General features: G+C 40.7%; 2 protein-coding genes across 2 annotated transcripts in view; one reads left to right on the forward strand and one right to left on the reverse strand.

Annotated features, from left to right (window-relative positions):
• Window positions 1–22,108, forward strand: part of LOC128732968 (protein MAK16 homolog A) — an 80,739-nt gene that overhangs the window by 7,987 nt on the left and 50,644 nt on the right. The window contains exon 3 of the mRNA XM_053826464.1: window positions 6,183–6,369. Within this exon, the coding sequence (XP_053682439.1) occupies window positions 6,183–6,368 (186 nt within the window). The 3' untranslated portion in view covers window position 6,369. The remainder of the gene's footprint in view (window positions 1–6,182; window positions 6,370–22,108) is intronic.
• On the reverse strand, window positions 18,472–19,718 carry LOC128732969 (enhancer of rudimentary homolog). The gene is made up of 2 exons (XM_053826465.1): window positions 19,453–19,718; window positions 18,472–19,336 (listed from the first exon to the last, which is right to left on the reverse strand). The coding sequence occupies exon 2, from the start codon at window positions 19,266–19,268 to the stop codon at window positions 18,957–18,959; it is 312 nt and encodes a 103-aa protein (XP_053682440.1). The 5' UTR covers window positions 19,269–19,336; window positions 19,453–19,718; the 3' UTR covers window positions 18,472–18,956.

The raw sequence follows: 22,108 nt of genomic DNA on the forward strand, positions 1-22,108 counted from the left end.
GAACAGACGTCGAAAAGATAGTAAATACGATAACACAACACAGCTATGAAAAAGCACCAAAACAGTGCCGATAAAAAGTTAAGGAAAATAAAAAAATACAACGGAAAAACAACAAAAAGACAACGACCAGGTAATGAAACGATGATAGAAAGGCGATTAAATGGTAGCATAAAAAGGCAAAAAATGAATTTACCTAGACGGAATATACAAAAAAACTCGAAATAATGTCAACGAGTGATAAAAAAGCGATAAAAATTCCAACAAGACGATAAGAAATGAAAAAATACTACGAAAAAACTCCTAAACAGACGCCGATCAATAAAGTGACAAGGATGCCAGATCAAGACAATGAAAAGCGACGAAAATACAACAACGGGATGACAAAAGAACGATGAAAATGCAATGAAATAACATCCGAAAAAAGGCGACGAAAAGATGACGCAAAAGTAACGAAACGACAATAAAGAAGACGTGTAATTAATGACAAGACCCGTCAAAAAAGGTGATGAAGAGATGCAAAAAGCACCATAAGACAGTTAGAAACAACTTTAGACAAACAACAGTTGCACAGTGGTCAAATTTTGAAAAAACGCGGACATTAGTAATTTGGTAAAAAATGCGTCTTTTTCAAGGGTGGTGTCTTCGGAGAAGTTGAATAATAAAGTATAAAGCATGTTTCTGCACTATTAGGGTGACCGTGAATTCACCTATTAGGGTGATACAAACTTTTGATTTCCTAAATAAGGCCATTACAAATATTTAAATAAGTTTTTGTCCTTCCGGTGTTGGGCCACTGAAGGGGGGGGGGGCGAAAAAAAACAAAGAATTTTTTAATCGAGCAAAAAAAAATGGTTTTTAGGCATTTTTACTTAAAGTTGAAGCATGAAAACCAAATCTATTCTTGCTTTTAATATATATGTTATTATTTTCCATGCAAAAATCTACGAAAAAAGACAAAAACGAAAGAAAAAATTTTCGGCCGATTTTCGGAAATTCCGTTGTTCGAATTTCCATTTCTGTTTCGTGCTAGAAGCATTAACTGAACTCGTGCACTCATTTTTCGAGTTTTTCAGGCTGTAGAACCCACAGACAATTGATATTATAAAAAAAATTAACTTATATCTTACAAATTATTTTTTTGCCCCCTGATTTTTCAAACCAATTTCCAAGAGGGGGGGGGGGGGTGACAAAAGCTTTTGAAATTATTTGCAATGGCCTAATTTAAAAAAAACAATTATTTTTTCAAAAAGTTGCAGAACATACTAAAATAAGCAATTTTGCTGAATATAGTAACTATCTATCTCTTACCGGTTGCGAAATATAATGATGTGCCAAAAAGGAGCGCTTGAAAATCAATTATGCTAAATACCTTTGCACACAATTTTTTCATTGCTTTCAAATGTTCTACAAAGTTCTTCAGTATGCTAAAATACACATTTTCTCTGAAGACTGTTTTTCACGAAGATGCATTATTAATGAGTTATAAAAATTTTTATCAACAAATAACACATTTTTCAATTGATTTTTCTGAGATTCCTTTGGAGTGCTCCTGATGGAAATATTTTTTTATAGATAAAATATAGTACTTTCACCTAATGGTTGTCTGGTTTGTGCGAAGCTGCCCGAAATTGAAAAAGTTTTTTTAAACATTGCAATTTTTTTATATAACTTATTAAATATGCGTCCTAGCGACAAACAGTCTTTAGTGAAAATGTGTATTTTAGCATACTGAATAACTTTGTAGAACACTCGAAAGCAGTAAAAAAATTGCGTGCAAAGTTATTGTGCATAATTGATTTTTAAGCGCTCCTTTTTAACACATCATTGTATTTCACAATCGGTAAGAGATAGATAGGTAATGTATTCTGTAAAGTTGCCTATTTTAGTACGTTCTGCAACTTTTAGAAGAAAAAAATTTAATTTGAAATTATTTAAAAAAACAAAGGTTCGTATCACCCTAATAGGTGAATTCACGGTCACCCTAATAGTGCAGAAAGGTGCGCTATATTTTATTATTAAACTTCTCTGAAGACATCACCCTTGAAAAATTACGCATTTTTTACCCAATTGCTAATAAATTTGACCACTGTGAGTTAGTGGAAAACCATTAAAAAGACGCCACACTATAAATCTATACCTATAAAGAAGGATTTCTGTCTGTCTGTCTGTCTGTCTGTCTGTCCTGTGTTCCTTATAGAATCAAAAACTACTGAACCAATCGGCGTGAAAATTTGCATGTAGAGGTTTTTGGGGCCAGGAAAGGTTTTAGTGATGGTTAGAGACCCCTCCCCCCACTAAGAGGGGGGGCTCCCATACAAATGAAACACAAATTTCTGCATAACTCGAGAACTAATCAAGCAAATAGAACCAAATTTGGCATGTGGGTGTTTTCGGTGACAAGAATTTATTCTAGGGTAATTTGAGACCCCTCCCCTCTTTATAAGGGGAATTATAACTCCTCTCCCCTTTAAGAGGGGGGGGCTTCCATACAAATTTCCTCATAACTCGAGAACTAATCAAGCAAATGGAACCAAATTTGGCATGTGAAGGTTTTCGAGGGCAAGAAAATTTTCTATGTTGAATTAGGACCCCTCTTCACTTTAAGAGGGGGGGCTCCTGTACAAATGAAATACCAATTTCCTCATAACTCGAGAACTAATCAAGCAAATGGAACCAAATTTGGCATGTGTGTGTTTTTGAAGACAAAATTTTTTTCTATGATGAATTGGGACCCCTCCCCACTTTAAGAGGGGGGGGGGCTCCTATACAAACGAAATACAAATTTCCTTATAACTCGAGAGCTAATCCAGCAAATGGAACCAAATTTGGCATGTAGGTGTTTTTGGAGGCAAGAATTTTTTCTGTGATGAATTTGGACCTCTTCCCACATTAGGAGGGGGGCTCCAATACAAATGAAATACAAATTTCCCCATAACTCGAGAACTAATCAAGCAAATAGAACCAAATTCGGCATGTGGAGGTTTTTGGAGGCAAAAATATTTTCTACGGTGAATTAGGATCCTTCTACACTTCAAGAGGGGCTTCTACACAAATGAAATACAAATTTCCTCATAATTCGAGAACTAATCAAGCAAATGGAACCATATTTGGCATGTGGGTGTTTTTGGAGGCAACCATTTTTCCCATGATGAATTAGGACTTCTTACCTTTTTAGGAGGGGGGGGGGCTCCCATTCCAACGAAATACAAATTTGCTCACAACTTTAGAACTAATCAAGCAAATGGAACCAAATTTGGCATGTGAGAGTTTTAGATGGCAGAATTTTTTTTCTGTGGTGTATTACGACCCCTTCCCCTTTTAAGAGGGTGGGCTCCCATACAAATGAAATACAAATTTCCTTATAATTTGAGTACTAATCAAGCAAATGGAACCAAATTTAGCATGTAGGAGATTTTTGAGTCTTGAAGTTATTTTATGATAGTTAGAGACCTCTCACCCCTGTGGTAGGGGGATATGGACTCTCATACAAATAAAACAGAAATTTTTGCGAAACTCAAAAACTAATCCAACTCGAGAAATTCGAGACTCTTCCATAAAACATTAATCAATAACAAGACCACAAAAACTATCTATAGTAACACTAGATCATTCAGGACGAGCCGGTCGCGAGTGTTGCCGGTGACCCGCCGTCGGAAGCGCCGCCCACTGGGGGGCTTGCAAAACTCGAGAAGTGACAAAGATCATCCGAGATTCATGATTTATGTACAACACAGGTTAATTTGTGGCAATACGAAGTTTGTCGGGTCAGCTAGTAAATAATAAATAAGGCATATAAGTTAAAAATAAGGCAGTAAAAATGCCAAAACAAGACAAGAATCGACGAAAATATGACCAAATAACGAGTTTGACGAGTTTAATAAACAATAAAAAAAAGAACATAAGACACCAAAACAGCGTCAAAAAAGCTATAAAAGGAAACGAAAACAGCAAAAAGTCGCTGAAAAGGCAATCGTCCCTTGATGAGGAAAAGAAGGATCAACAAGGAACAGATGATATAAACCAAAAATATGACGGAGAACCGCCTAAAGAATGGCGAAAAAGGGGACGAAAATACGACAGAAAGATAAAAAAAAGCAACAAAAATACGAAGAAAAAAGATGTCGAATAAAACGGATGCTGAATAGTTTTTCAAACGTTGACAAAAAAGACGTTTAAAAAAACGCAAAGCAGAGCAATAAGCTAACGCAAGGACTGAGAAGCACATTAGGGAGAAAAAAAAAAACAAGGAACACGTTGAGGCGCCAAAAAAACAATTGAGAATGATTAAAGAACACTAAAAAGACAACAACAGTAAAGTAGTGAATCTGGGTTAAAAACACATAAAAACCCGTTACAAAAAAAGGGAAACGAAAAAATTAAAATATTAACAAAAGCGAAGTAAAATAACGACAAAAATGGAACATACATTGAAAGAAACATGGAGATAGCAAAAAGCGATAAAAACTATACAAATGATAAAACACGTTGGAAAACACAAAAAAGCAAATAAAGGCGTAAAGACATCAAAAAGACAACAAACACATAGCAAAACAAGAAAGGTAAAACGAAAAAAGTTGTTGAAAAAGCGAAAGAGCAAAGCAGTAAGTCGATGAAAAAATGACGCGAAATTGATGAAAAAAATTGACGAAAAGACGACAAACAATAATGAACAACAAAATTTTTGTCGTGTCTTCGGCGGAAAAAACGACGAAGAAAAAACAATAAATAGCAACAAAAAAGACGCAAAAAGACTGAAAAAACTAACCAGAAAGACGACAAAAAGCCTGAAAACTTCAAACTAGCCGCAAAAATGCCAAAAAAGGAGCACAAAAAAAAAGAAAAAAAGGTCAACTGAAATACAATGCACAAAGAAGAGCATCGCTGAAAATCTTCTGAAGAAGGTGGTGTTTGATTCTTGCTGTCAATTTTTCAAGTTGCAATGCAAAAAATGGAAATCGAAACAGGTCGCTATTAAAAATGATCGTCCAACTAAAAATGGCTAAAAATGCACGTCTGTTCTAGCTTCTGAAACGTTTCCTCCGATGCACGTCCGGTTTTCACGTACACGTATCGAACGGTGAGACATTTAACCAAATTTGATATGCAAACCGTTTTAATAATTATTGAGAGTACTGATTAACTGATTGACCGGTCCGTTTTGTACGTGACTCGAAGGAATGGACGGTACAATAGGAAAACCGTTTAAAAACTCGTAAACGAATACGTGCCAAGACTACTCATCATCAACCGGCAGTGACAGAAATTAACTCCCACCTGATGGAACACTGGTACTGATAATCAGAGTCTGCATGTTTGGCAAAAAAAAACTAAATTGATATCATTTGTTGGATAAAAGTTAATCGCTTCATGGCTTCATGTGCCCGGTCATGAACCGTTTTATTCGTATATTTTTTCCGGTCATGATGTAAATGCGAGCGTACATGCAGCAGTTACAAACAGGCATCGAAACCTCCCGCACTTAGAGGAAGTCCACCCGAGGTGCTAATCGAATCTACCGCCATCCAAACACGCTAATGACTCACAACGGTCAACAGCAAAGATCTGACCGACTGATCAAGTTCAAGTCCAAGTTCAAAATCGTAGTTTATGGGCAGCTGAGCTGCCGACCGGTTGATCGATTCTCTCATTCCCTGCTCTCATAAATGTGGCGCTGGGCCGCGCCGCGGCACGGCACTATTGCGTAAAACGCGGATGCAAAACCCCCCTCTAGCCTACAGCCCTAGAGCCTAGAGTGGCATGCTATATACGATTACGAGCCAAGCAGATGACCTTGAATGTAATGTTTTATAGGCGCAGGCAGACACCGCCGCCGCCGAATGAATTGAAGTCGTCGCTGCTTTGCAAATTGTGTGCTCACCCTCTCTGGATCGATGACGGAAAGACCGGTTGTAATTAAAACCGGTTTTGTTTACCCTGTCTCCCCATATGGATTGGATTGGATTGGATGGGATGGCATGGGACGGGGACGGGGCAGCACAAAATTCTAGATTGCATATGCGCATACTTCATTGCGAGTTGTATTATTTACGAATGGCATTGGGGTGTGAATTTTGTGTGTGTTTATTTTGCGTCATCCGACTGATATTATCATCTATTTTAATATGATTTAACGTTGAGTAAAGGTTTTATAATATAAATTTTTTCCTCTGCTTCCTTTGCAGGACATCGCACCGAAGGTAACCCCGCGACTACCGAAGAAACCGGCTAAGAAAGGCACGAACGCTGCTGCTGGTCCTTCGACCAGCTCCACCGTTAACCCGAGGAAACCGAAGAAACTCCGCAAGCCACACCTGGAGATCGAGTATGAGGTGGAAACCGCCCCAACGAGGCATCGCCTACATAAGTGAGGTGTGTGTTTGTGTGATGCGTTTTACTCTGTTGTACTCTGTTTTCAGTAGGGAAACCCTTGTTTTTGTATTGTCAGCACAAAAAGGTTACAAAATCCGTGTGCTTCGGTGCTGCAACCGACGGTTGCACGATAATGATGGTAATAATAATGATATATTCTTTCTGTACAGTAAATGACTCGTCGAGTACGTTGGTAATGAGGAAAAAAAAAGTTCTGATGACATTTCTTTTCTGGCTTCGGCCCTCAATCTCGTGCGGCTAGCGGCTAGCACGTACCTATACCTACCTAGCTGCCGTTCGTCGCTTAATTATTGTGTAATTTTTGCCTTGGGCTGAGATTAGTTGCTTCGTCACTTTATAATTTGTTTATGGTTATTAGCTGGCAAGGTTCGTAGGTGTTAACTACAACAATTTTTGCTAGCATTGAATCATCTGCGAAATGACGTGTTGTTTTTTAGCTTAACTTGTTTCATGTTTTTTTTTATTTTTGCTTAAAAATATTAACAAATTGTCGTAAGGAGCCTTTTATATGTTTAAACATTTATTAAAAAGAGCCTTTCCATGAGCACCCGCGTAATGAATCGCGGCTAACACACTGACGGACGAACAACGTTACTTGTAGTGCCTTGTAAGTAGAAAGTACCTGAACAATTTCGTCGGCCCGATAGTAAAACGATTTAGATTAAACTTCTCATTCGGTGATTTGACTGCAATAGACGAAAGTAGAAGTAGACCTTGCGTCTAAAAATAACTCAACCCGCCCCGCTAAATAAGGGGATTGTGGAGTCTCGTTCTAATCCAGCCCGCCGTTGTTCAAGGGTTTACCAATATCTGCGATCCACAAGGCTTGGCAGTAGAAGTAGGATCTGGAGGGTTTATAACCGGAGAAAGGCGGAATCGGATTAAGCGCGCACGAACTCAATTTCCACAAGTTAGTTATGTCCAAATTAGTCTAAATCCAACTTAAATTAATGCACATCCGACCAGATCGATCCTAATTCAATCTAAATTTGACCAAATTGGGCCAAATCCAATCCAACTCAACCTAAAAACGGTCAAAATTTGTTTCAATACAATCTAAATTAATCGAAATTCGTTCAAAATTGACCCAAATTTGACCAAATCCAGATCAAATTAGTTAAAATCCAAACCAAAACAGTCTATATTAGTCTAAATTACTTAAAATTCAATTCAAATCAAGATCAAATGCAATCTAGATTAGTCCAAATCCCATCCAAATTGGACCAAATCCATTCCAAATTAGTTCCAATCCAATTTGAATCAATTCTAATCCGATCAGGTTAATTCCGATCCAAATTTGTCCAAATCTACTCTAAATTAATGCAAATCTGACCAAATTAATGCCATTTCAATAAAAATCACTGCACATACAATCTAAATTATTCCAAACCAGAGTGAATTCGTCCAAAATTAATCTAAAGAAGTCCAAAACCGATCCAAATCAACTCAAAATCCAATCGAATAAGTCCAAATCATCCATATCTCACCGAAGTTGGTTCAAATCTACTCCAAATCCCTGCAAATCCAATCCAGTTTGTTCCAATTCCAATACAAATATAATCAAGATCTTCTGAATCCAACAGAAATCAGTTTACATTAACCTATAATCGGCAGAATTGATAGAAATCCGACCAAACGAGTCCAACTCCAGTCCAATGCAGTCCAAATTCAATCCAAATCCAATTCAAATTAGTGCCAATCCGATCCAAATTATTCCAAATCCGACCAAAAGCATTCAAATTAATTGGGAATTTGGGTTTGGAATCATCCGAATCCAATCGAAATTAATCCAAATCCGATTAAAATCAAATTAGTCTAAATCCAATCGAAATTTGTTCGAATTCATTCCAAATTAGTCCAAATCCATTATAAATTAGTCCAAATTTAATCGACAATATTACAAATTCAATCCAAGTTAAAATATTATCCAACCAAATTAATTCAAATCTAATCAAATTCATCCCAATCTAGTCGAAATTGGTTCAAATTTCGTCCATTGGCTGCTAATACGAATCTGACTAAGATCATCTAAATCCAACAGAAATTAGTCCAAATCCAATCTAAATCGGTACTACTCCAATCTGCATTGGTACAAATTAATCTATAATCGGCCGAATTAATACCAATCGGACCAAATAGGTTCAATTCCAGTCTAATGTAGTCCAAATTCAATTTAAAACAGTCCAAGCCCAATCTAAATTAGTCCAAATCTCTACCAAATTAATTCAATGTGGACCAAAATTATCTAAATCCATCAAAAAATATTCTAAATCTAATCTAAAAAGGTCCAAATTAGATCAATTCCAATCAAACTAGTCCAGATCGTGCCAAAATTATTCAAATCCAATATCCAAACAAAATTCAATTCCGAATCAGTCCAAAATTTGGACTCCAAATGTAATTTAAATTAGTCCAAATCCGACCAAATTAGTCCAAAGCCAATCGAAATTTTCCAAATTCACTTACACTTAGAACAAAATGCTCGTTAGTATCGCTAATATGATAAAATATTACGTTTATTGTATACCATCGGATAGAGGACATTCTAACATTCATACAATATAAGCATATTATTTTATCATATTAGCGATACTAACGAGCATTTTGTTCTAAGTATTTGAAGTTTGAGACTGTTCTAAGTTTGAATCAGAACGAGACCGGTAGTCCAAAATCAATCTAATTCAGCTAAATCAATTTAAATCCAACCAAAATCTCCAAATCCAATCTAAATTAAACCAAACCCGTTCTAAATTAATTCAAATCCAATCTAAATTAGTCAAATCCGACCAAAATCATCAAAATCCAATCGAAATTTGTCCGAATTCAATTCAAATCAGGCCAAAATCAATCTAATCCGTTTAAATTAGTCCAAATCCAATCGAAAATTTTCCAATTTCAATCCAATATCATTCCAAATCGAATGTAGTTCAAATTAATTCAAATCCAGTCGAAATTAGTCCAAAACTACTTAAAAACAGTGCAACCCCAATCCAAATTTGTCCGAATCCAATCCAAATCAATCTAAATTTGTCTAAATCCCACCAAATCGATCTAATCCGACCAAAAAAAAATCAATCCGATCAAAATCATCCAAATCCAATGAAATTTAATCCAAATCCCACCCAAATTTGTCCAAATCCACTGCAAATTAATCCGAATCCGACTAAATCATAGGTACATTTTTTTGTATCTAAAATTAACTCAAAAATAACGGAAGTGGGTTCGAATCCGGCTATAATCGGCTCCGACTATAGCTTGGTTCGGATCCCCAAGTTTGGGTAAAGAGGAACGCTACACATACTTACAAAGCGTTCCTTCAATGGCTATCCCTCTCACGTCTTACCACCTCTGAGGTACTATAAACACCTTTGTTTCATTACTTTCATTTACAATTTCACCCGTCGATTGTAAAAATTACCGTTTATATTTATTGTATTCTTGGTGAAGGCAAGTTTATGGGTGTTTCTTCAAGTCTTCTTTAATCATACTTCAGAACTGTTAATCTTATAAAACAAAACTGACTCAAGGAAAACCATTATAAAACCAGATAAATGGCAATGCTTTGATAAAACTACTATAAGAAATGATAAAAACCAATTTGCTTACTATTGACTCATTTAAGTCTTGCAGAATGCTCAACCTACCCACTATGGGCCAGAAATTCAAATTTCGGGACAAATATATTTGCGATTAAACGGCATGTCTCAGATCAATATGGTCTTCGGCAACTTTTTGAATGAAAAAATGATGCATCTTTTGAAGGGGTCGTCCAATATTTAGGTGTTACTTTAACAACAATTTAAGTAATAACTTTTTGAGAAATTTTTTTTTTACCTTTTTGATTTCAAAATATTAAAGCTATACCAATTTCAAGTATTTTTTCTGAAGATATCAAACTTCTACATTCAACCCATTTTCAGCAATAGACCTCTGTTTATAAACGACCCCTCAAATAACATTTCTTCTTGTAACATGTTTATTTCAACAGACAGCTTAATGTGATGTTCTAGACAACATTTTGCACATAAAAGAGGAATATTTTTGCTGAAGACTGTTTTGCTTTTTCTGCATTAATTTAGGATATAACTGATTTTAGGTTAAAAACCGTCTGATGAAAAATGTGTATTTTTACCACCCTTGAAAAAATCGGAGTCTTCGGGTCGGGTCTTCGGAAAAGTAAAATAATAAAATATAGCGCATCTTCCTGCACTGTTAGGGTGACCATGAATTTACCTATTGGGGTGATACAAACTTTTGTTTTCTTAAATAATTTAAAAAAAAGTTGCAGAACATACTAAAATAAGCAACTTTGCTGAATAAAGTAACTATCTATCTCTTACCGGTTGCGAAATATAATGATTTGTTAAAAAAGAGTACTTAAAAATCAATTACACTCAATAACCTTGCACACGATTATTTTATTGCTTTCAAATGTTCTACAAAGTTATTCAATATATTGAAAAACATATTTTCTGTGAAGACTGTTTGACGCTAGGACGCATATTTATTAAGTTATAAAATGTATGAGAAAAAAATCCGCACTATTCCCAGGTATTCTCTGAAATACACATTTGGGCAGATAGCTTTAATAATTTCCTACAAATTGGCAGTTTCATATCTTCAGAAAAAATACTTGAAATTGGTTTATCTTTAATATTTTGAAACCAAAAAGATAAAAAAAAGTTTACTCGAAAAGTTATTACTTAAATTGTTGTTTAAGTAACGCTTAAATATTGGACGACCACTTCAAGATATGCATCAGTTTTTTATTCAAAAAGTTGCCGAAGACCACAGTGAGCTGAGATATGTCGTTTAACCGCAAATATTTTTGTCCCGAAATTTCAATTTGTGGCCCATAGTGCTACCGTATCCGCTAGCGTTAGCCACCCTTTGAATACTGCGTTCGCCGTGGAACTGAGCGAGTGCCATGGTTTATCCTTCGCCTTCGCGAGTCAACTGAAAGTGTAAAAGTGAAGAACAAAGGCTAACATCTTAGATCTTAGAGAGGTAAGTTAGAGTTGCCGTGGACTTCCGGTTCGGAAATAAATGAATAAATAAATGATAACGGATCGACAACGTCCAGGAGGAGTTCTACGGCGACGGACTGGAACAGACCTATATCGAGTGCCCGCGATCTGAAAGTCATCATTGGAAGATGCAGCCCCACGCGTCGGTCAATGAAAACGAGCTGCGGCTAATAAACTTGGCCATCTGCAGTATCTACTTTCCACGTCGAAAAATTCAGAAGCACGCCGGGAGACATCCGATAACCGGAGAAAGGCGGAAGCCAGGATTAAGCGGCCACGAACCAAAGCAACTAAAATAGCTGTCCGTTAACGTATCAAGCAGCAAGAGGCTGTTACAAAATCTTGTAGACGGGACAAGAAAGCCTGATTCAACTCCCAAGCTGATGAAGAAGAACATTTCTCGCCACCTGAGTTGTGTTAGGACTAATGCGAAGAAGCCTCTCAATGATGACTTTACTGACTGACCATACGAATCATTTTAACCGCTAAGCTAAACACTTCGAAGAACTCTTCCGAGTCTCCAGTGTGGTAGGCCAATAAAACCAACAGCGCGTAACGCCCACATTACACCACACGAATCGCACTTTGAGGTTATGAGGTCTTGCCGCGAAAAGGCGCAGCATCCCAGAAGGGGGGCTGTCATAGCTCCGGCTTCTGGTCTGGGAGTCGTAGAGCAGACACACAAAGCATCTTTCGTTTCCAAGTCCCAGTGCGTTATGCTTGGACCCTTGAGGTGAAAAGTGGTACCCTTAGACTGAACAATGTCCAGAAATGTCTTGGTCTCATACTTGGATTCGACAGTGGCCACCCACCGTAGTCTCCCAATTTTCGCCAGGTGTACGATAGGAATCTCTCCAAGTAGTGCCTGCAACTCGTGATTCATACGCCTTCGCCACTCTCCGCTTTGCGTTTGTAGAGGACTATCGGTCTGATTACTGTTTTGTACCTTGTCAGTTCTGTACGGCGACGTATGCTCCTTGATTGAAGCGTCTTGCGGAGGGAAAAATAGGTTCGACTTCTAGCTTGAATGCGTTGTTGAATTTCCTTACTCTTATTATTGTCGAGGGTGACCAGAGATCCCAAATGTCCGAACTCATCAACCACTTCCAGCTCATTGCCGTCAATAGTCACTGTCCATGGGAAGCGCACGTTATTTTCTTCTTATATTTGGTTTTCGACGCATTAATTTGTAACCCTATCCTCCTAACCTCCGCTTTTAGTCTGGCGTAGATTGCCTTCGCCGTCCCAAGTAATGATGTCGAGGTCGTCTGCGAAGGCTAGGAGTTGACTACTCTTGCTGAAGATCGTTTTCCTCTCGTTTCGACGCACGCTCGATTCATTGGGACCGAAGAGTGCTCCCAAATCCCGTAGTTCTCGGCAGCTCGTGGGTTGTCTAATGGTCGAATATTCAACCGAGGAGGGCGGCTTTGTCGCGAGGTATAAACCTTCGATAGTTTAGAGCGCACATTTACTGCTACTAGGTAATGGTCCGAGTCGATATCCGCATCCCGTTATTCCCGTAGAGAGCGTACGTTGGTGATGTTCGAGAAAAACTGACCCTCGATTAGAATATGGTCGATTTGGTTCAAGGTGATCTCCAGGTGGCTTTGTGAATATCTTTGCGGGAAAGAAAGTGCATTTGATTGGGAATGCCTCGGGAAACTGCATACTATGCAGTGCATAGTTGATGCATCGCTGGCCGTTGTTGTTCTTGTCGGTGTGCATGCTATGGGGCTCGATCAGCGGTCTATACATTGCTTCTTTGCTGATCTGGGACTTCATTTCCCCGACGAAGATCTTGGAACGCTTTCTTGTCCTCGTCGGGTCTACTTTCAAGCGGACAGTACTACGATGCCGAACATTCGGGGTTCTAACTGAACGCCCTTGTAGCCTGCCATACCCTATTAATCTGTCCTCCGGCAAAGTACTGGAGGCTTTCAGGCTTTCAAAATCGCCACCACAAAAAAATCAATACGAAATTATCGAAGAACAAGCAAATTTGGAACGGAACAATCAGAGTAGGTCATTGAAATGTAAACTGACTATGGATTAGAAAGGCTCAATATCTGTGTGGATGGTTTTATAACATTTCCCATCAGAGCAATATACAAAAGCTGGGTACAAATTTTATAGTGATAGAATGGGCGAGATGTGAACATCCGCAGAAATCTGAGAATCAACACCCATAACATAAACCTCATCAACGTGCATCTTGGCGGTAGTTTTTGAAGCGGACCACTACAGCATCTTGGCGCCGGACTAAGTAGAATCTCCACTCTATTTTGTAAATCTTTGTAACGAACGTGTCATCTCCGCAGTGCCAGAGGTCTTCGCAGAACTATGCTCCGACCACTACCCTGTGATACTGCAGCTTACTGCCCCTACCGATACGGTGGACAGTCGGCCCCGACGGGTAGTTCGTGCTAACCCGATCGAGTTTCAACGTATCGTCGTATAGATTCTGATGAGGTTGCGTAATGTGTACCGGCGCCAATACCAGGGTACTAACAGTCTTCCTGGGTTATCCAGGAGCCAATTCGAGAGTTAAAAAACAAGGAATTCCAGCAGAATCTCCAACAAATTCCAGAGCATTCAAAACCATTCTATTCCATGATTAGGATCCTCAAAAATACGCTAAAGCCTATTTAGACTAGGTTGGTCGATCAGACCGCTTGATACCTGAGGAAGAAAACATCGCCGGTAAAGAGCTGATGAACCATGCCAAGGGATCTAAAGGGCTCATTTACTTTTGTAGCAAACCTGTACTAGAGCTGCTTGAAGCTTTGGCTTCTTTCCACCATCCATCAACTCCATCGGGTTATCAACATAATTCAGCAGAATAAGTCAAGACATTCAAGACGACAACAATTGCGCTCAAGACGGTTCTAATTTTCACTCCCATAAATTCCTCCAGTAATGTAGCGAATACAATAAGCCCACGCATCGTTCGTAGATTTCAGAGCAGCATACGATACAGTCGTCCGCGAATAGTTTTTGCAGATAATACACGTGAACGGTTTGACGGACAAACAGACGCGACTGATCAAAGCTATCCTGCAGCGAGTAATGTGTTGCGTGCGCGATTCGGGGGCACTCGAATCCGTTCGAATTGCGCAGAGCATTGCGGCAAGGGGATGGACTGTCCTATATGGTATTCAACATCGCTATTGAAAGTGTGGTCCGATGAACGGGCATCGAAACGAGAGGAACGATCTTCAGCAAGAGTTGCCAACTCCTAGCCTTTGCAGAGGACCACGACATCATTACTAGAAACCGTGGGAAGGCGGAGGCAATCTGCGCCAGACTAAAAACGGAGGCTAGGGTTACAAATTAATGAGTCGCAAACCAAATATATGGTAGGAAGAGGCTCCCGAGAAAGTAACGTTTGCCTCCCACGGACAGTGACTATTGACGGCGATGAACTGGAAGTGGTTGATGAGTTCGTATATTTGGCATCTCTGGTCACCGCCGACAATAATACGAGTAAGGTGGTCCAACGACGCATTCAAGCTGGAAATCGAGTCTACTTTTCCCCTCCGTAAGATGCTTCGAGCAAGACGCATACGCTGCCACACTAAACTGACGATGTTCAAAACGCTGACCGGTAGTCCTCTACGGACTTGAGACAGCGACGTGCTTACGGTGTTGCGGACTATTTTTAGCGAAGTACAAACGGAAAGCGGAGACGTATGAACCACGAGCTACAGGCACTGCTTGGAGAGATTCCCATCGTACACCTGGCGAAAGTTGGGAAACTACGGTGGGCCGGCCACGTCGCAAGGATGGCGAACGATTGTGCAGTGAAATCCGTTCTCTTCAAGAACCCCATCGGAACCAGGAATAGAGGGGCCCACCCAGCGTGCTAGATTGAAGTCGACTTGCGTGTGTCGAGACGCGCAGCGGATTGGCGATGAGTAGCCCAGGACCAAGTACAATGGAAAGAAAGTTTTGATACGGCAAGAGCCACCCCGGCTCTCGGGTGGTAAAGTAAGTATGTAAAGTACTACTGTCACGAGTGAGGAGTTCATTGTGATGATCAGGGGTCTAAAAACGAAGAAGGCGCTCGAAGCGAAGTCTAAAAACGAAGAAGCGGGGAGACAGGTATTGTACCATATAGTCACGATTCATGTCAAAAACGCCTTTAACAGCGCTAGTTGCTGCATTAGATGAGGGCACCATGTGGGTTGCCTTAAAGCTACTTCGAGAACCGTACGCTGCTGTACGACACGGCTAATGATGTAAAGAAGTACTAAGTGATCACGGGTGTTCCACAGGGCTGGATTCTTGCTCCCACATATTCTGGAACGCCGACGTGTACGACGATGTGCTGAGGCTCAAGTTGCCCACTGGGGCCGCCGCCATCACCGGCTTCGCCGAGTATTGCACCACGCGACCTGCAGGAACTTCAATGACGTTTACTGTGCTCCAGTTTGGAGTATAGATATGAAGTTAGCAGAATCTAGTCAGTGCAGCGTCGATGTGTCTACGTTCGCCGGTCTGGCGAAACAAAGGAATGAAATCAGAGATCTCCACTTCCGACGGTTACCCGCCACTGCTTCCACCTGTCGCCAGGACAGGTTCTCGTCTACAGTCTGGATGTCGCTGGCTAAGCTGCGTCGCCATGAGCGTCCGGGTGTGCCTCTTCTACTACGCTATCCTTGCGGATTCCAATCGAGTGCTTCTCTGCAGATCTCGTTCGCTCCTTTTCTTAAGGTGTGTCCAATCGACGTTGAAATTGTCCGTTCGATATCCAGTTGTCTGTCAGGCAGCGATTGAATGTGGCCACTGTCAGCTTGTTGTCAGCTTGTCAGGTTTGTTGGGAAACTATGATCAAGCATAATCTACCATAGCTCCCCGTTTGATTTGTACAATCACACAGGTGAGCGAGGTGACTGTGAGAATAGCAAATTGTCACCGCACCTGAAAAATTTAGGTGGGGTGACTGTGAGAATAGGGCCCTTGGTCCATTATGGAGTGGTCTTTTACAGCAACCTTAGCCCAGATCGGGTAACCAACCCCGAACTTGGTGGCTTGGCAATTACTCAACCGAGTGCACGGTTTTTCTCTTGGCTATAGGAGCGGCTCACGGCAGAGTTTGATTCGGAGCGATAGGCTGAATTAAGAAATGTTTTGTCTCGGCACTACAGCTAAGATGGCAGACCCATCACGAGACTCGGTAGCGTGGTCATAGTAAGGCAACCTACTTGAGCCAAACTAAGTAGCCACGGGACACCAAGATAGTAATCGGGGATATCAACGCCCACATTGATGTGAAACCGTCAAATGTGGCACGCACGTCTATCCACCCTATACTATATTAGGGCTTATTAGGCACATTTGCACAAGTACCGATGACGACAGGGATGAATTTTACGCGCAGTTGGAGAGTGAATACGACCGCTGCCCAAAACGTGATATCAAGATCGTCATCGGCGATTTCAATACTCAGCTCGGCCAGGAGGAGGAATACAAACACCGGTGATTGGAAGGTTCAGCGCACACCAGCGGACCAATGAAATGGGCCTAAGACTTATCAACTTTGCCGCCTCCAAGAATATGGCCGTACGTAGTACCTTTTTCTAGCACAGAATCCACCATAAGTACACCTGGAGGTCACCAAATCAGACAGAATCACAGATCGACCACGTTTTGATCGACAGTCGGCACTTCTCAGACATTATCGACGTCAGATCCTATCGAAGCGCTAACGTTGACTCGGACCACTACCTAGTGATGGTTAAAATGCGCCCAAAACTCTCCGTTATGAACAACATTCGGTACCGACGCCAGCCTCGGTTAGATCTCGCGCGGCTGAAGCAGCCAGACGTCGCCGCAAACTACGCGCATTCACTCGAAGCCCTTCTCGAGAACTGTTGAAACACTATCAAAACTGCCATCAGCAGTGTAGCGGAGAGCTCCATCGGGCATGTGGCCCGGAATCAGCGGAACGATTGGTTTGACGATGAATGTAGGAGGGTGATGGATGAGGAGAATGCTGCGCGGGCGGCCAAGATGTGCAGTGCCACACGTCAGAACGGGGAAAGGCACAAACAGAAGAAGATGCAGCGAAACCAAATCTTTCGGGAGAAAAGGCGCTGACGGACGATCGTGAGGTGACCGGTAGGTGGAAGCAGCACTTCGCCGAACACCTGACTGGCGCCCAGGCGGAGAGCCATGACAGCGGGGAAAGCGATTTCGACGGTGCAACAAACGGGGAAGAGGTGCCAGCCCCAACGAAAGGCGAAGTTAAGGAGGCCATCACGCAGCTAAAGAACAACAAGTCTGCTGGAAAAGATGGCATCGGCTTATTAAAATGGGACCAGAAAAGCTGGCCGTTTGTCTGCACCGACTAATTGTTAGAACTTGGGATACGGAACAGCTACCGGAGGAGTGGAAAGATGGGGTTATCTGCCCGATCTATAAAAAAGGCGACAAGTTGGACTGTGAGAACTATCGAGGATCGGAGGATGAACCATGAACTCGCACAGCTCTATAGCGAACCCGGTATCCAGAAGGTAGCTAAAGCTGGACGGATACGATGGGCAGGGCATGTTGCAAGAATGCCGGACAACTACCATGCAAAGATGGTGTTCGCCTCAAATCCGGTAGGAACGAGACGACCAGGAGCGCAGAGAGCAAGATGGTTAAGCCAGGTGGAGCGAGATCTGGCGCAGAGTACTCGGTGTCCGAGGAATTGGAGAACGGTAGCCCTCAACCAAATTACATGGAGAAACTTTGTTCAACAGGCTTTATCTTAGGACGGCAAGCCACCTAAGTAACGTCTAAAGTTTTTTCACAAAACGATATTCAGGCTTTATTCCAAATTACTCATTTCGCTTGACTGAATCATACGCTGCCGTAATGTCTCTAAACAGAAAGTATGGCTGCAAGCTCAACTCAACTCAAAAGACATCTGGCCCATTATGTTCTACGAAATCGAAGCCTACTTCGTCATTGAAATACTTTTCACATTCTCCCGTTTTTGGTTACGTACCGCGCCACTGGAGACATATTCGGAGGATTCTATTACTAAACGTGACAATGATCCTTAAATTTAATTATTTATTTATTTGATTACTGTCTCTCGTTATGCAAAATCAATCGTTAATTTCTTTACATAGGAAATTAAATACAAAACATCTCATCTTCCGCGCTGGAGTACCGATTTCGGTGCCTACCGAGCAGCACCCGAACCTATCGGTAAACTCCCTAAGTGTGGTCTGCCTGTCATCGTCAAAATCTACTACCATCGTCCTCTACCTACTGGTTGATCCGACCAGTTCCAGAAGCTGGTCACATAAAAAGAAAAATTAAGAAAGCGAAATAAAAGAAAGTAGATTTCGTCCATCGCAAATCAAATCACGTCAAATCTAAGCAGTCTGCTTTTTTCCTCTAAAACAAAAAAAGTTCAAGCTTTGATAACTAAAGCTCCAGAAAGTGGCTTCCCGTTGTTGTTGTTCTTGTTCTGATACATAAATAATGGTTCGTCTCACTCGCGCAAATGATTTCACTCGAAAGTCGGGGTGGGGTCTCCTTTTCCTATTCCGTCGTCCCGGCCGCTTGCCGGAGCAGCACGTAGATCTTCTCCTTGATCCACTCCTTGTTGTACGGTGCGTACGTGTTGGTCGATTTCTGGTACACCAGGCAGCTCAGATCGGCTAGCTGATCGACAAAGTCGAACAGCTGGCTGATGTCGTACGTGATGGTCGGCGTGTTCGGATTGCGTCGCTTCAGGTGTTCCTCGTAGATTTTGCACACACCCTCCATACACTCGTTGACGCTCTCGTAGTCGCTGTAGGTTCGCGTTTCCGGATTGCGCCCCGGCTGCACCAGCAGAATCGTGTGCGACATGATCGATACTTGACGACTGAAACCGAACCGCTGTCGATGAATTATGCCGCGTTCCGGGTGCAGAGTTGCTGTAAAACAGACAGCAAATTAGAGTCGTAAAATGTCCTAAACTTTTGGCCGGCGAGGTTAGGAACGGAACTCAACCAACACCATCAACAAACATTATCGGACAGCAAAAACTTACCTGCGAGTTGAATAGCTATTCCTTGACGGGGGGAAGAAACTTCCTGATGCGAAGAAAAACACTAGGATAGGAGGGCTACAGAAAATCGGTGGCTTAGTTTCGGTTGTCCTAGCGACCGGTTATTTTCATCTTCGATTCGGAAAACTGACGACAGCGATCGTGTGGTTCTGTTTTAGAGCGCTTTTCTCCTTCGATTCGATTGTTTGTTCTGCTGAAATTTTCCGACTTCGATTTCGACGCTGCGTTGACTGACTTGATTTGTGCTGCGGTTGCTTGCTTTTGTTAAATTTGACACCTCGGCGAAGCGCAGGCAAGGCACTCACGACGACGGGCAGGGTTGCCTTCCGTGCGGATTATTTTGTGTTCTACTATAATTTGAAGTAACTCACTTCTTGTATACAAAATCGGTTTGCTTTTGTATTATTTTAATTTATGTATTTATAAAGTAGGTGATGGATTTACCCAAATCTTAGAGTAAATTGTTCATAATATTCCTAAAGCACACGAACCCAAGTGCTTAGTAGTTTTAAACTAAAATATCGATGGGGAAAAAAACTAAAATGAGGAAGTTGATTATTCGGAAATGTAAAAAAGGTGATATTTGTCTACAATGGTAAACAATTTCAGTCACGCAAGCAAGCAAATATTCGACTTTTTACATGTCTGTTCATTTTAAGAGGTTCTTGGTTTTTATCCGGTCAATCTACTGCCACTCTTACAGCAAATGCGTGTAAATGAACATGGGTTTGTGTTTGGTTCAATCTCTGGTACAACTTCAATTCAAAATTAATTGCTATCCACTTATAGACCCGTAAAAACGTTTACAAATTACAACTTGTACACGTGCTAATTCGCCTTGAGCGGTGTTAAATTACGAATTCGCTATGGTTTTTAATTTTAAATGGTTTGAAAGATTCTTCAAATAATATTATGCTTGATTAAGAAAATTGGCATCCCCGCCCATGAGTGACCTATCGTCAGGGCTGCCAGAGATAGTTTAAAAAATCAGAGGGGTTGTGTACAAGACACGACCGCATACATAGGTGACGCAGGACCACGTAAGTCTCTTTGTAGTGATAGTAGCATGTATTCATGCCTGTAATCATTCGATTCTTCATGTATACATGCTATATGCAACATATATACATGCTACATGCGTTGTATGTAACATTCATCAAAGTAGTAACATTGCATACGTTCAATTCTCAAAAGATTGTGCATTTGAAAACAATTTAACAAAATCAAGAACACAAGCTATTGCTTTCCTGCTACCTTACTGAAATTAAAGATTATTTTTATTACCCATGGTTCCCCACGTTGAAGGGATTTTACCAATTCAATCCTATTTTATCAACAGCACATCTTTTCACTTCAGTCCCAATGAAACGGCAAGCATGCGTATTCATACAGAGTCGTATTATAACCGAACAGTACAGCTGTAGCACATTTTTCCAACACAGATATCAAATTCGCCGAGGTTTAATCGTCACGCAGTAAAGAATTTGCGATCTGTTGGGACGACGAACTTGTGTCATTTTTTCTGGCACACTTCCCTAACACAGACATCAAATTGGACTAGGTTTAATCGCGTTCGTAGGAAATCTGTTGGCATGAGGGGGCTTTGTCACTCTTTCTGGCGTACTTCCCAAGCAAGGACATCAAAATAATCTAGGTTTAACCGCGGTGTTAAGAAATCTTGTTGAAATGAGGAAACTTGGTCACTTGATTTGGCTTACTTCCCAAGCATCAAATATCAAATCAAATATCAAATTATTATAGGTTTAGATCATCGCAAAGAATCTTCCAACCAATCAGGAAGCGAGAATTCTGGTAAAACATAGGTTCATTATTTTCAATTTTTCAATAGTTCAATATCAAGAATCCATACTTTTCTGCATTTGGGTCAATTCTTAGAAGATTTTCCGATCGATTGGTGTAAGAATATTGAAAATCGATCGGAAAACCGCTGAGCTATTAACGCTCAAAACCTATCATTTTTCGTGACGCTCGCATTTTTCGATTTTTTGGAATGACACCCTATCTCAAAACTTGCCGTAAGACGTAGTCCTACGTCAAAAAAAAGTCTGAGTATGGGAAAGAATCAGGCCTATGACAGGAAGCCATGTTTTAGTGACTAGAATCGCAGCTCGCTTCCTACATGCTTTACACGAAGCTGAAACTAATACATGTTTACCATACCTAAGCTGTTGCATACGATTCACGAACACTACTTTATCCGAAGCGAAGTTTGTTGTGGGCTCGAAACGAGACGGGCTCAAAATTTATGTTACAAACAAACCCTGCGCATTCATATAGGGATGTCACCGGCCTGGAAAGAATAGAGAGCCTTGGAGAGTCGCCATCTCAAATAAATAATCTAGCAACAATGCAGCTGCGTCTGTCAGTGTTGCCGCACGTACAGATTATTCTGTGATCAACAGACATTTGGAATAAATTACTTTTATAAAATCTGGATATGTAATTCCTTTTCATGATAATTTTACCACAGTTATTGGTCGTACCGTAAATAGTTATGCTGCTGTTGTCTGTTATTGCTAATTTTTTTGAGAACCAGCAATTTAAATTAAAGATTTCGAGTTTCTCGATGCTACAAATAATAATAACATACTCGAGGAACCTTCCTTTGGAGCTTTTA

This window comes from Sabethes cyaneus, chromosome 1 (assembly GCF_943734655.1).
Source record: "Sabethes cyaneus chromosome 1, idSabCyanKW18_F2, whole genome shotgun sequence".
Lineage (NCBI taxonomy): Eukaryota > Metazoa > Arthropoda > Insecta > Diptera > Culicidae > Sabethes > Sabethes cyaneus.

Bases quoted from the DNA above. Each gene is read 5' to 3' on its own strand.
- LOC128732969 (XM_053826465.1), bottom strand. From the start codon at position 19,268: ATGTCGCACACGATTCTGCTGGTGCAGCCGGGGCGCAATCCGGAAACG.